Here is a 15,939-nt window from a genome sequence, read left to right on the forward strand (position 1 = left end):
GTGCAACAAAGAAATGCAAGGCCTAGTTGCCCCAATGAAACAATATCATGAGAAGTGTTCCTTCTCAGGAGGAAGTTGTGTTGAAGATGATGAAAGGAACATGCCTGAACATTCAGGATCTTCAGATTGGTAACAACCAACAAGAATGCACTTTTATGTAGAAATCCATAATTAAATCGAGCCTTCTTGACCAGTGATTTAACTCATGATTTAAATCAAATCCACCCTGCTCTCCAACATCATAGGAAAAGCCCATGTGGATAGCGACACTCGTTTTCTGAAGAAGCTCTAAGTATGGATTCAAGGAAAGATCCTGGATCTCTGGACTCTTACAGGGAAGTGTACCAGATGCTAAGCAGAGGTCCCCAGAGACAGACTTTTGGGAAACTGGCAGTTTATTACATCACTGCCAACATTTGGCATTACAAACTGCGACTCACCTGTACATATATTTTTACCTGCTTTAACCTCTCAATAACTCTTATTTCCTTTTCTTAGCTAATAAATGTTTAGTTAGTTTAGTATGGAATTGGCTACCAGCATTCTCTTTGGTGTAAGATCTAGAGTAGTAAGTGACTGGTCTCTGGGAACTGGGAGCAACCTGATGTGGTGTGATTTTTGGTTTAAGTGACCTTTTATCATAAAAGTCCAGTTTGTCTGGGTGGCAAGATAGACTGGAGAGTCTAAGGGGTCTGTGTGTGACTCCATGGTAAGACTGGTATTGTGATCCAGAAGATCACATTTGTCACTGGCATGGTGAAACGGAAGTATAGAACACACCACCAGCTTGGGGTGTCTGTCCTGTTTTCTGACAGTCTGCCCTGAGATAGGCACACTCAATCGTGAGCCACTCCAGACAGTGTGACAATTTATAAAAAAAGTGATCTCTGCCTACTACAGGTCACCACAAGCAGATGACTGAGGCCTCAAACACAAAATTTCTAGCCAATTCTGGTCAGAACACGGTTAAATTATGTGTCTCAGAAGTACAGGTTTGTAGAAACTATTTTCAAACAGAAATTTTTATTTGTGAAATTTTATTCTATTTAGATTTAACATTTTTATGTTTAAATTACACAGTTATACTGCTAAAACTCTTTTAGCTTTGCAATGCATGAAATACACTTCAGCATAATTTTCAGTTGCATGGGGATATGCACAAAAAAGTTACCTAAAAAACTTAGGCAAGCTCAAGAGTGACTCAGCAAAAAGTTGTCGTCTTGGCAAGTTTTACCAATAACTACTGTTTGAGCAGAGAATTTACAACAATTCTAATTTTAAACAAAGTAATGTGACAAACCAGTTTCCTTTTCTTTTGCTTCCTGACATCTGGCTCTTTTCTATTGTTTTCAAAAGCTGCCAGTATCCTGAGTTATGCATACAGAATTAATTGTTGTAATAACTTACCCTGTGAAGAGTCACTGTGTGTTGTTCCCATATAGCTGTTTCTTCCATTGTTGTGCTCTGATTAAAAAAAAAAAAAAAAGTTAAGTTAGATTTTGGTGTCAATATATAGACGTTCTTATGAGCTGGGCAGTACCTCAACTGTAAATTGACAAATTTATATTCATAGTTAGCTACTCATCGGGAGTATTAAAGCTGAGGAAAAACAGATTTTTAATATAAAGACAGGAAACAGCTCAACGGAACTTCCTGTGTTTCTAACTGAAACATTCGGAAAAGGACTCCCCATTATATTCATCTCATACTAGTTGCATGACAATTTTCAGTGCTTATACAATTACTAAGTTAGTACTATTGTGCATCTAGCAGCTGTGCAATTTTTGCTTATGTTAACTGCACTTTCCCCAACACAGAAGTTTGCCTTTTCAGAACCAAAGTGAAAAATACAGAAAGAAATTACATCCAACTTCAAACACTGTGTTTAGTAAACCCTTCCTTCCACTCAAATTCAAACACTTTATCATCAGAGAATCTTAACAGATCTAATAGATGGCCCCCATTTGGTTTTACCTTATCACAGAGAAAACCTAAGTGTCACTTCCTATTTTCTTGGGTTATTTCAATAAGAATTTGAGTACCAAATGAACATAGCAGTACTACTCTTTCAAGGAGGTTCTGAACTGCCTTGATTCCCAATTTGCAGGATTAGGCCCCAAAAGGAGATTTTAATTTAATTTTTAAAATAATTTCATTGTTTATTCTTTGCGCCTGTAATGTTAGGGAGATGTTATAAACTATATTTACATTTCTTTTAAAATCACCAAGCTTTGATCAGAGGTACAATGAAAACATTGAGAGAAGTGTAAGGTCTGTGGAGTTGAACAAAAGGATGAAATTCCAAATGTTTCCAACCCTTGGAATTATAATTAAGTTTAAGAGAAAACGTACAAACATTTGTTATGTAGGTTCTCATTTGTTCAATGAGCAGTAGTGAGTGATGCTGGTCTAATGCCCGTTTTAGTTCTGCTATAATCAAACGTTGATTTATTAGCTTCTGATAATACTTCATGTTTTGTTAGTATTCCACCATTTATTTCTTTGTTCTAATTATACCCATATATATTACCATTAATCAGGAATGCCTAGCTATGGAGTATAGTACATGAGCTATTGTACTGTACCGTGCATATGGGTCACATTTAACTGACTCTGCAGTTCAATGTATGCTAATCTTCTTTTATCTGAACACTAGCACTGCAAAACAAAACAAGGACCTATGTAAGGGAACAAGATTAGAGAGTAGCAATATGAAAACATTTACAAGCCCTGCATTTTTGCCTTGGAAATAAAGACTTGCAAGTCTACGCAGAGTGCCACAAGAAGTAGACATTGATGGGAGAAAAAAACAGCCAGTAAGGACCAGGGAGGGGCTTTGGAGAAAGAGCAGGAAAGTCAGTAGGCAATATATGAGAGCGGCACCTATCCTGCTGAAAAACTGTCTTTATTTTCAAAGGGAGCGTCCAGTCAGTCTAGAACCTTTTATAGGCAAACAAATCAGACATCTATTTAACAAAAGTGAATAAAAATAGGTGAACACACTCAAAACAAATGTCAATAAAAACAGGTCTAAAACCAGAAATAAAACCTGTCTTAACTTGGCAGCCACCACAAAAATCCTAACAACACTGCAGTTAATTGTACCACACCATGTCAAATACTAAGCGTCAGTGCAACGATATATACAAATGGCTTATGATGCTAAATGAAAATAATATCCACTACCATGCGCTACTTTTGAGAACTTTATCCTAACACCAGACACAGAGCGTGTACACTTATCCCCTCATTCAATACCTTAAAAACTTACATCAGAGTATTACGGGTATATAAAATACTTTACAGGTAAACACTAAGGTCCTTGCCTGGCCCTAAGGAGCTTACTTCACACTTGACACTAAAATGCCTTGTTTTCCTTTTTTCCTAGTGCACATTCTGTTTCCTAAAGTGAACTGATTTTTCTTAGAGTAGAATGTATTTTACTAAACTGCAACTTCCTTTCTATTCCATACTATGCAACTGATTTGAATTAGAAAGATTATGGCTTTTTAACTCTTTCCCATAACAAAAGTATGGCATTTAATAGTATAATTATGCCAAACACTTAAAAAATACTGAATACATTATCATGAATATAGCACTAGTGAGAGATTGTTTACATACTAAAAGGAAGTTACCTTTGCAACAAAAGAAAATCCATCTGTTTGTTAAGCAAGTAATACAATAAGCAAATGTTACTTGCTATTTTCATTTCTCAATGGTCTTATTCGGCTAGCTTAAAAATCTTAGTTTTCGCAAAAAAGTTCTTTAGCCTGAATACTCGTGCCAAACAAATGAAGAATTGTCTGTGCCAGTAATTTTAAGCTTTCTTCATCCAATTTTGTTGAAAAACAACAACCCATTCATTTATATTGTGATTTGTTAATATTTCTGGTTGACTGCTGTCTTTGTGGGCCTTAACATTGGAGTCAACAGCAGGAGATGAGGAAACTGCTGAAGTGCCTTATAAAGTGGAACATGAGTGTTGTAAACAGAACACACAACTCAAAATGTTACATAACTTCTTATAGTAATCAAGTACTTGTCTGGGTTTTAAAACATATATGTTTCATGTTTTCTGAATAATGGCAGCCTGATTTCTACTGTTTAGTGGTGCATCTAATCCCTTATGGTAATTAGAAATTAAACTCCAGTATTTCACTTCAGGTTACAATCTATAATGTTACAAGAATCAGGCAAATAAAACTGTGTAGCTATAAATCACCATACACTTGGGTAAAGATACCATAATGAACTAAGCCAAAAAAGTATGCTCAAGATTAAGACAATTCAATCAGAATGCAATGCCATCTTATTGAATGACAAAACTGACATGGACAGAAGCATATGCAATATTAGACACTGAAGTTAATCCCAGGCACTATCAGCTGGTTTGCTGTGTCCTTACTTGACTACCTGGGTCATCAGCAATATTACTGAGTTGGAAGAATTTTTTGTCCCAGCTCTTCTGACTAAACTTTAGAATCACTGCTACCCATTACGTTACATCACCTCAGACTGACAAAAAAATTTCCATCAATTTAAGAATAAATAAAAAAAGGAGACTAGACATTAAGAAATATTATGTTCAATATTCAACAGATTTGTGTAGTTAATCTTCATTCATTTCATTTGAGAACAATTTCTAATCCCTTTCCTACTATATATGTAGAGCCCTATCAATTTCATGGCCGTGAAAAACCTGTCCCAGACTGTGAAATCTGATCTCTCCCGTGCTGCTGAGAGGACCCCAGCTGGAGGCTCCTAGCTGCGAGTTCCAGTGGGACTGGAGAGGAACAGGACTTGTCCTTCCCCTGCATGGCTGCTCTTGGGGGTGGGAGGGATCAGACCCATCTCTGGGTACCTTTTGGGTTGGGACCTCCACGGTTACAACACCATGAAATTTCAGATGTCAACATCTGAAAACGTGAAATTGACCAATTCTAAAACCCTCTGGCCATGAAATTGATCAAAATGGACCATGAATTTGGTAGGGCCAGATTATATAATATTGCCCTAGCAAATTCATGGTATGTATGTGTGTATGTATGTATATATAAATATATATGCATGCAGTTGAACAAATGAAGTAGTTTGAATGACCAACATATCAAAATAGTTTCATAATTACCTGCTGAATCTTAACTTCCGTACTTGAGGTAGTTATAACTGTGTGCAAAAACTAGACTATTATCCAAACACGCTTTTCCCCCCAATCACCTTTAAAGAGAAGTGACAAAGTCAGCTTCTGATGAAACAACATAGGTGATGAATACAAAAAACACCACCAAAAAAAAAAAAAAGAAAAAGAAAAAGAAAAACCAGTTGAAAAAAATTACACTAGAACTAGATTTTTCCCCCCAGTGAGAAAAGTTGTTTGAGAAAAGATTAAAAAGTTATGGCTTTATAAAATCTTGACGTGGCATCTTTCATATTAAGAATGAGCAGTTTTATAGTAAGAATACTTAGTAGTTACATACCAGTTCTACATACTTAAATACTCCAGCAAAACATGAAAATTAATCTTGTTGCATTTTCAAGTTGAAAACCAGTTGTTTTAGGAGTTTGGGGGAAAGTTTAGGTACGCTCGGAAATATCGCTTCTGAGAGGATTGAGCATGTGATGCTGAAGGTTGTGACGACATACCTGGAGGACAGGATCAGTGAGTCTTCTGCTGCTTGTGAGGAGGTTTGTAGGGTTGCTGGAAGAAGTGCGGACTTCTGAACCGTTGTTCAGGTGGCGGACAGAAGAATTTTCCTTTGGATGCAGATGTGTAGATACCCAGAGATCATGGAGTGGCTCTGGAATCTTTGAGAGAGTGGAAGAAAATGTCGGTCTTCTGATTGAATAGGTGAGACTCACCAAATGGGAGGTCCACTCTGATACGCTGTAGCTCCTTGTGGAAATCAGATGAATGCAGCCATGATTTCCTCCACATGACAATTCTCGTGGCCATTGAGCATGAAGTTTCCCCGACCAGCTTGCTCTCCAAGATAGCCTGAAAACTGGCAAAATCTTGCTGGGAAAGCTTGTCTGTAAAGTCCTCCAACTTGCTGTAACTCAGAAAGTCATATTTAGCCAATACCACCTGGTAGTTAGAAATCCAAAACTGGACCACGAGAAAACCTTGTGCTCCAGAAAATCCAGTCGCTTCCACTGCTTGTCTGCCGGAATTGAGCATGGGCGTTTCTGCTTGGCCCCTCTGTCACTGTCTGTATCATGAGGGAATTAGGTGCAGGGTGAGAGAACAGAAACTCAGACTCCTTCGCTGGTATATATAGTACCTCTTCTCTGCCCCCTTGGAGTGGATGCACAAGTGGCTGGGGTGTGCCAAACAGTTTGAGCTGGTTGAAGTATGACATCATTGATTGGTAGAGCAACACTGGTCAGTACCGAGGCATGCAGTATGTCAAGAACCTGATGCTGTTTGCCCTGTACTTCCTCCAGTGGAACACGGAGGTCCTCAGCCACCTTGCGTGAGAGGTCCTGGAACTGACAAATGTCATCCAACAGCGATGGGGGAGCCAAGAACACAGCAGCATCTGTTCTGGTGGTACCATCAAAGCTGGACTAAGTGGCTCATCCTCCAAAACTGGTTGTGAATGCCTATTTGGGGATGCCCAAAGCGGGCAGAGGGATGAATCCTCTCTTGCTGAACGGGAAGGCTCTGAAGCTGGATATTAAGGCCAGGATCCGCAGTACAGCCAACAAGACTGATCCGGCAGATGCTGTGGAGGGCTCCACAGAGTGGGATACCAGTGGCACCTCTGTTGGGGAAAGGGAGGGTACTGCCACTGAGTTGGCGGAATAGGAGGGTAGTCACATCAGCGGTATGGCAGAAGCAGCCCCTGTGCTCCATTCAAGTCCTCCAATGATGCTAAGTCAGAGCCCAGTTCCAATGACCGGAACCATATGAACCATAGGAGAGTGGGTGGAAGCCCGATTCAAGTGAGGTACGTCCAGGGTAGGAGAGCATGGGGAACTCATTTCCCCCAGAGCAAAAAAGTTCACAGGGCCTGAGCACAGACTCCAACCTCCTTAGCACCACACGCTCCAAAGGCAGAACTGGAGGGCTACTACGGAACCAATGGTTCCCTTGACTTAGGGGGTGACAACTTGGAAGGCATACAACCCTCAGTGAACAGCACTGGTGGATCCACCAGTCTGAGAGACTTCTTATGAGCCTTGGAATGTGCTGCTCGTCCATCGCTGGAACTCATGGAAGACCCAGTGTTCTTCTTCGGCCTGGAGAAAGACTTACTGTCATGTTTATGTGCATGCTTCCTTATCTCATGACTAGACCCTGGCATGGGGTCCACAATACTGGTACTGGTGGAACTGGACTCCATCTCTGTGGTCAGAGGCATAGTCCTGGGTTTCTCAGGCCAATGTATGGAAGGATCCCCAGCCTCAATCTGACTGTAGTCTCATGGCAACCGCCATGAGGTACTTCTTGAGGCGGAGAGCCTGAACTTCCCGGGTACAGCTTGGGAAGGAGAGGCAGATACTGCACCTGGATAAAATGTGGGCTTCTCCCAAGTAGTAAGGACAGCACTGGTGCTCATAACTGACCAAGAATGAACGTGGGCAGGAGGCACAGATCTTGAACACATGCGTCTTTGGCATAATCCAGTATCCAGGATTGGGTGCTGGGGGAGGACCTCAGAAAACAGTGTTCCCAAAGTCTCTTAATTTCTAAAACTATTACTAAACACTAAAACTACAATAAAAACAACAAAAAGAATTATGTACAACTCTAAAAACAGGTGCCGTTTCCCCCCCCCCCCCCCCCAAAGTGCATCAGAAACAAGAGGACACTAGCAGCTCCAACTCAGACTACACGGAAGTGAGAAGCAACTGAGGGTGCAGTTGGTCTGCTCCACCCTTTATCTTTGGACGAAACCATGAGGCAGAGCAAGGGCGCAAGTGTGAACCAACAGACTCTGCTACTTCCAAATTATCCAGCTCTGGATGCATTGTGCATGTGTACAACCCTCAGCGGAATTCAGGGACCATCATTCACAAAAGAACTGAAGTTTGCTCCAGTCTATGGCTGGGGAAACTTAGCTGAGGCCAAACAGCCTATGGAGAGTATGTGGGCAGAGAGTGAGACACTATCACCACACAGTCCAGAGACTATATTCTCTGAACTCATATACATTTTGTTTTACTATAACTCATCAGCCTAATCCGGATACAGTAGAAAATGACTTTGCTCTGAATCTTTCAGCAACCATGCAGAGGAATCTTACTCCATTGCATGAGTGGTAATCACATCAAGTTGCTGCACTATGTGTTAAAATATTTTTTCTTATGCTCATTTCATCCATTTTGTACATACTGCTTAGCCTCTAATCCAAGTTCCTGGCCTCCCATCCTTTACTTTTTGCTAATTACTAGGTATTTTGTGAAACCCAATCTTCTTGGCTATGGCTATAAAGACAGGTTTCAGAGTAGCAGCCGTGTTAGTCTGTATTCGCAAAAAGAAAAGGAGTACTGGGGCACCTTAGAGACTAACCAACTTATTTGAGCATAAGCTTTCGGGAGCTACAGCTCACTTCATCGGATGCATTCAGTGGAAAATACAGTGAGGAGATTTATATACACACAGAACATGCAAAAATGGGTGTTATCATACACACTGTCAGGAGAGTGATCATGTAAGACGAGCTATTACCAGCAGGAGAGCGGGGCGGGGGTGGGGAGGAAAACCTTTTGTAGTGATAATCAAGGTGGGCCATTTCCAGCAGTTAACAGGAACCTCTGAGGAACAGTGGGGGCGGGGGGGAATAAACATGGGGAAAAACTAGACAAGCCATTTACAACACACACTTTGCTTCTCTACAAAAGAAAAAGGACACTAAACTATCTAAACTACTACATGCCACAGCAGTGGTTCCCTTAACCCACCCAGCAATATTGTCAATCTATCCAACTATACTCTTAGCCCAGCAGAAGAATCTGTCCTATCTCGGGGCCTCTCCTTCTGCCCCTCCACCCCTACGAACATGATACAGTTCTGTTGTGACCTAGAATCCTATTTTCGACGTCTCTGACTCAAGGAATATTTCCAACACACCTCTGAACAACATACTAATGCACAGAGACCTTCCTACCAACACTACAAAAAGAAGGATTCTAGGTGGACTCCTCCTGAAGGTCAAAACAACAGACTGGACTTCTACATAGAGTACTTCCGCCGACGTGCACTGGCTGAAATTGTGGAAAAGCAGCATCACTTGCCCCATAACCTCACCCATGCAGAACACAATGCCATCCACAGCCTCAGAAACAACTCTGACATCATAATAAAAAAGGCTGACAAAGGAGGTGCTGTCGTCATCATGAATAGGTCGGAATATGAACAAGAGGCTGCTAGGCAGCTCTCCTACACCGCTTTCTACAAGCCATTACCCTCTGATCCCACTGAGGGTTACCAAAAGAAACTACAGCATTTGCTCAAGAAACTCCCTGAAAAAGCACAAGAACAAATCCACACAGACACACCCCTGGAAACCCGACCAGGGGTATTCTATCTGCTACCCAAGATCCATAAAACTGGAAATCCTGGACGCCCCATCATCTCAGGCATTGGCACTCTGACAGCAGGATTGTCTGGCTATGTAGACTCCTTCCTCAGGCCCTACGCTACCAGCACTCCCAGCTACCTTCGAGACTCCACTGACTTCCTGAGGAAACTACAATCCATCGGTGATCTTCCTGAAAACACCATCCTGGCCACTATGGATATAGAAGCCCTCTACACCAACATTCCACACAAAGATGGACTACAAGCCGTCAGGAACAGTATCCCCAATAATGTCACGACAAACCTGGTGGCTGGACTTTGTGACTGTCCACAAATGTGAAATAGTTGTGGGGGAGGACAAAATGTATACCTTCAAATCAGCGGCACTGCTATGGGTACCCGCATGGCCCCACAGTACGCCAACATTTTTATGGCTGACTTAGAACAACGCTTCCTCAGCTCTCGTACCCTAATGCCCCTACTCTACTTGCGCTACATTGATGACATCTTCATCATCTGGACCCATGGAAAAGAAGCCCTTGAGGAATTCCACCATGATTTCAACAATTTCCATCCCACCATCAACCTCAGCCTGGACCAGTCCACACAAGAGATCCACTTCCTGGACACTACAGTGCTAATAAACAATGGTCACATAAACACCACCCTATATCAGAAACCTACTGACCGCTATTCCTACCTACATGCCTCCAGCTTTCACCCAGACCACACCACACAATCCATGGTCTACAGCCAAGCTCTACGATACAACCGCATTTCCTCCAACCCCTCAGACAGAGACAAACACCTACAAGATCTCTATCAAGCATTCTTACAACTACAATACCCACCTGCTGAAGCAAACTGACAGAGCCAGAAGAGTACCCAGCAGTCACCTACTACAGGACAGGCCTAAAAAAGAAAATAACAGAACGCCACTAGCCGTCACCTTCAGCCTCCAACTAAAACCTCTCCAACGCATCATCAAGGATCTACAACCTTCCTGAAGAACGACCCTCACTCTCACAAATCTTGGGAGACAGGCCAGTCCTTGCATACAGACAGCCCCCCAACCTGAAGCAAATACTCACCAGCAACCACACAACAGAACCACTAACCCAGGAACCTATCCTTGCAACAAAGCCCATTGCCAACTGTGTCCACATATCTATTCAGGGGACACCATCATAGGCCCTAATCACATCAGCCACACTATCAGAGGCTCATTCACCTGCACATCCACCAATGTGATATATGGCATCATGTGCCAGCAATGCCCCTCTGCCATGTACATTGGTCAAACTGGACAGTCTCTACGTAAAAGAATAAATGGACACAAATCAGATGTCAAGAATTAAAACATTCATAAACCAGTTGGAGAACACTTCAATCTCTCTGGTCACTTGATTACAGACCTAAAGGTCACAATATTACAACAAAAAGACTTCAAAAACAGACTCCAACAAGAGACTGCTGCATTGGAATTAATTTGCAAACTGGATACAATTAACTTAGGCTTGAATAGAGACTGGGAGTGGATGTGTCATTACACAAAGTAAAACTATTTCCCCATGCTTATTCCCCACCCCCCAACCCCCACTGTTCCTCAGACGTTCCTGTTAACTGCTGGAAATGGCCCACCTTGATTATCACTACAAAAGGTTTTCTTCAGCATTTTAAAACAGATGAGTTTTTATTTTAAAGCTATGGGAAGAAATCAATTAAAATTTTCTAACTTTGGAATGTATAATATCATAGAGGACTTCAGATATTTCTCACTGACCAGACTTCAAAAATTCATCCTATTTTATTCTTTCAAATGACTAAAGTAAATCATATTGTATTGACCAAAACTTCTAAATACTAATGTAAAACTGTGGCCATGATTTCATTTAATGGTCATATGTTTCATACAGGTCTTAAACTAAATCCAAAAAGTCAGTTTAGGACATAGCTTCAGTTACCGATCTCAGGGTAGGTCTATACTACGAAATTAGGTTGAATTTATAGACGTCAATTTTTTAGAAAGCGATTTTATAGTCGATTGTGTGTGTTCCCACTGAGCGCATTAAGTCGGCGGAGTGCGCCCACAGTACCAAGGCTAGCGTCGACCTTTGGAGCGTTGCACTGTGGGTAGCTATCCCACAGTTCCCGCAGTCTCTGCCGCCCATTGGAATTCTGGGTTAAGCTCCCAATGCCCGATGGGGCAAAAACATTGTTGTGGGTGGTTTTGGGTATATATCGTCAGTCACGCCTCCCTCTGTGAAAGCAAGGGCAAACAATCGTTTTGCGCCTTTTTTCTGTGCGGGCGCCATACTGCTTTCAGCAGATGGTGCAGTAGGTCTGCAAACCATCGTCAAACGACCGCTTCTGCTGCCACTCTGCTCTCCTAATGCTATAAATCCACCTCTCAAGTCCTCTATATGACTGTTATCATCCACCGCTTCTGCTGCCACTCCGCTCTCCTGCTGGTCTCGCAGGGCCGCATCCACTGCAACTCTGCTCGGCTGCTCTTGTCTCACCATACCACGGCAAGCATGCAGCCCGCTCAGCTGTTGTGTCCTGGTAGCAGACTATGCAGTAGGCTTGCAAAACTGGTCATCCAACCACTGCTTCCCCTGCAACTCTGCTCTCCTGCAGACGCCATACCACAGCAAGCATGGCGTCTGCTCAGATCACCGTGGCAGTTATGAGCATTGTAAACACCTGGCACATTATCATCCGCTACATGCAGAACCAGAACCTGCAAAAGCAGGCGAGGAGGCGATGGCAGTGTGGTCACAAGAGTGATGAGGACATGGATACGGACTTCTCTCAAAGCACAGGCCCTGCCAATGTGGGCATCAGGGTGCTAATGGGGCAGGTTCATATGGTAGAACGCTAATGGGGCTCGGGAAACAAGCACAGACTGGTGGGATCGCATAATGTTGCGGGTCTGGGATGATTCCCAGTGACTGTGAAACTTTTGCATACGTAAGGGCACTTCCATGGAACTTTGTGACTTGCTTTCCCCTGCCCTGAAGCCCAAGAATACCAAGATGAGAGCAGCCCTCACAGTTAAGAAGTGAATGGCAATAGCCCTGTGGAAGCTTGCAACTCCAGACAGCTACCGGTCAGTCAGGAATCAATTTGGAGTGGGCAAATCTACTGTGGGGGGCTGCAAGTAGCCAACGCAATCAAAGATCTGCTGATATCAAGGGTAGTGACCCTGGGAAACGTGCAGGTCATAGTGGTTGGCTTTGCAGCAATGGGATTCCCTAACTGTGGTGGGGCCATAGACGGAACCCATATCCCTATCTTGGGACCGGAGCACCAAGCCGCCGAGTACATAAACCGCAAGGGGTACTTTTCAGTGGTGCTGCAAGCACTGGTGGATCACAAGGGACATTTCACCATCATCAACGTAGGATGGCCGGAAAAGGTACATGGTGCTCGCATCTTCAGGAACTCTGGTCTGTTTCAAAAGCTGCAGGAAGGGACTTTATTCCCAGACCAGAAAATAACCGTTGGGGACATTGAAATGCCTATAGTTATCCTTGCGGACCCAGCCTACCCCTTAATGCCATGGCTCATGAAGCCGTACACAGGCAGCCTGGACAGTAGTCAGGAGCTGTTCAGCTACAGGCTGAGCAAGTGCAGAATGGTGATAGAATGTAAATTTGTACGTTTAAAAGCGCGCTGGCGCAGTTTACTGACTCGGTTAGACCTCAGCAAAACCAATATTCCCATTGTTATTACTGCTTGCTGTGTGCTCCACAATATCTCTGAGAGTAAGGGGGAGACTTTACGGCGGGGTGGGAAGTTGAAGCAAATCGCCTGGCCGCTGATTACATGCGGCCAGACACCAGGGTGATTAGAAGAGCACAGAAGGGCGCGTGGCGCATCAGAGAAGCTTTGAAAACCAGTTTCATGGCTGACCAGGCTATGGTGTGACAGTTCTGTTTTTCTCCTTGATCAAAACCAGCCCCCTTGGTTCACTCTACTACCCTATAAGCCAACCACCCTCCCCTCCCCCCTTCGATCACCACTTGCAGAGGCAATAAAGTCATTGTTGTTTCAAGTTCATGCATTCTTTATTAATTCGTCACAAATAGGGGGATAACTGCCAAGGTAGCCCAGGAGGGGTGGGGGAGGAGGGAAGGACAAGGCCACACTGCACTTCAAAACTTATTGAATGCCCGCCTTCTGTTGCTTAGGCAGTCCTCTGTGGTGGAGTGGTTGGGTGCCCAAGGGCTGCAGTGTTGGTCTGTGCCTTTCCTGCACCTCAACCATATGCCAGAGCATATTAGTTTGATCCTCCAGTAGCCTCAGCGATTGCATCCTGCCTCCTTTCATCATGCTGCCGCCACCTTTCCCCTTGGGGTGGAGTGGGGGTGCGGGGCCTGGGGATGAGCAGAGGATTGGGGGGTCCACAGAAAATTTTAAATGAAAATTGGGGTCCTTGGGTTACCAAAGTTTGAGAACCGCTATGCTGACTGAAACAAAAAAGGTGCCACTGACTGCTTTTGCTGTGTGGCCACACCCTGAATTACAAATGCTAATTTTATCAAGGGAAGACACTAGAACATAAGAACAGTCATACTGTGTCAAACCAAAGGTCCTTTTAGCCCAGTATCCTGTCTTCCGACAGCGGCCAATGCCAGAAGGAACGAACAGAACAGATAATCACTAAGTGATCCATCCCCTGTCACCCATTCCCAGCTTCTGGCAAACAGAGGCTAGGGACACCATCCCTGTCCATCCTGGATAATACCCATTGATGGACCTATTTTCAATGAACTTATCTAATTCTTTTTTGAACCCTGTTATGAACTTGACCTTCACAACATCCTCTGGCAAGGAGTTCCACAGGTTCACTGTGTGTTGTGTGAAAAAATACTTTGTTTTAAACCTGTTGCCTATTAATTTCATTTGGTGACTTCTAGTTCCTGTGTTATGACACGTAAATAACACTTCCTTATTTACTTTCTCCACACCAGTCATGATTTTATAGGCCTCTATCATATCCCCCCTTACTTGTCACTTTTCCAAGCTGAAAAGTCCCAGTCTTATTCATCTCTCCTCATATGGCAGCCATTCCATACCCCTAATAATTTTTGCTGCCCTTTTCTAAACCTTTTCCAATTTCAATATATCTTTTTTGAGCTGGGGCAACCACTTCTGCACACAGTATTCAAGATGTGGACATACCATGGAGTTATATAGCGGCAATGTGATATTTTCTGTCTTATTATCTATCCCTTTCTTAATGACTCCCAACATTCTGTTTGCTTTTTTTGACTGATGCTGCTGCACATTGAGTGGATGTTTTCAGAGAACTATCCACAATGACTCCAAGATCTCTTTCTTGAGTGGTAACAGACAATTGAAACTGCTATCATTTTATATGTATAGTTGGGATTATGTTCTCCAATGTGCATTACTTTGTATTTATCAACATTGAATTTCATCTGCCATTTTGTTGCCCAGTCACCCAGTTTGGAGAGATCCTTTTGTACCTCTTCGCAGTCTGCCCGGGACTTGACTATCTTGAGCAATTTTGTGTCATCTACAAATTTTGCCATCTCACTGTTTTCCCCTTTTCCAGATCGTTTATGAATATACTGAATAGGACTGGTCCCAGAACAGACTCCTGAGGGATACCACTATTTACCTCTCTCCATTCTGAAAACTGACCATTTATTCCTATCCTTTGTTTTCTATCTTTTAACCAGTTACCAATCCATGAGAGAACCTTCCCTCTTATCCCATGGCAGCTTACTTTGTATAAGAGCCTGTGGTGAGGGACTTTGTCAAAGGCTTTATGAAAATCTAAGTACACTATATCCACTAAACCCCCTTGTCCACATGCTTGACGACATGTACAACTTGTCTTTTCAGCATTCCTATTTCTAACGCTAAAAGACCAGTTCAAGGAGTAGATATTAGCTTAGCACAGTAATTTATTGTATCAATTTTAGAATATAATGAGAATTTTAGTTCACTCATTTTAAATCTGCAGGTTTGCCAGATACAGGGGGGGCTTCAGTAAAAGGGGGGGAAATTACCACAATAGGACAAAAAGATCATTGTTTTTCCAAGGCTTAGTCTTCAAACTTGTCTGATAGCTAGCAGACCAAAATATACATTTCCATTTGAACAAGTCCCTTTTGGAGACAAATTATTTCCAATTCTAGAAACCATTTTTGAGGGTTGCATGATTTGGCTCAATTTAGAGAAGTGGGAATCTTAGGCTTGGTAACAGTTTTATGCTAAGAGTAAATCACATATAAATTGTACTAGTGTGTTAACTAAAATCTTTTTTACTCAACAGGAATTCCATGCTTGGTTCTCCTTCACCTTTATTAATCTAGTTCTTCAGAAAGTAGGATTTGAGAGGAAAGTATTCCAATAAATCACCAACAACCACA

At 42.6% G+C, this 15,939-nt stretch overlaps 1 protein-coding gene across 10 annotated transcripts in view; it reads right to left on the bottom strand.

Annotated features, from left to right (window-relative positions):
- Window positions 1-15,939, bottom strand: part of TJP1 (tight junction protein 1) — a 308,680-nt gene that overhangs the window by 100,490 nt on the left and 192,251 nt on the right. For all 10 annotated transcript variants that reach the window (XM_075133040.1, XM_075133036.1, XM_075133034.1 and 7 more), the window contains one exon: window positions 1,408-1,464. In XM_075133040.1, the coding sequence (XP_074989141.1) occupies window positions 1,408-1,464 (57 nt within the window). The remainder of the gene's footprint in view (window positions 1-1,407; window positions 1,465-15,939) is intronic.

The sequence above is a fragment of the Caretta caretta genome, chromosome 10 (assembly GCF_965140235.1).
Source record: "Caretta caretta isolate rCarCar2 chromosome 10, rCarCar1.hap1, whole genome shotgun sequence".
NCBI classification, from domain to species: Eukaryota; Metazoa; Chordata; order Testudines; family Cheloniidae; genus Caretta; species Caretta caretta.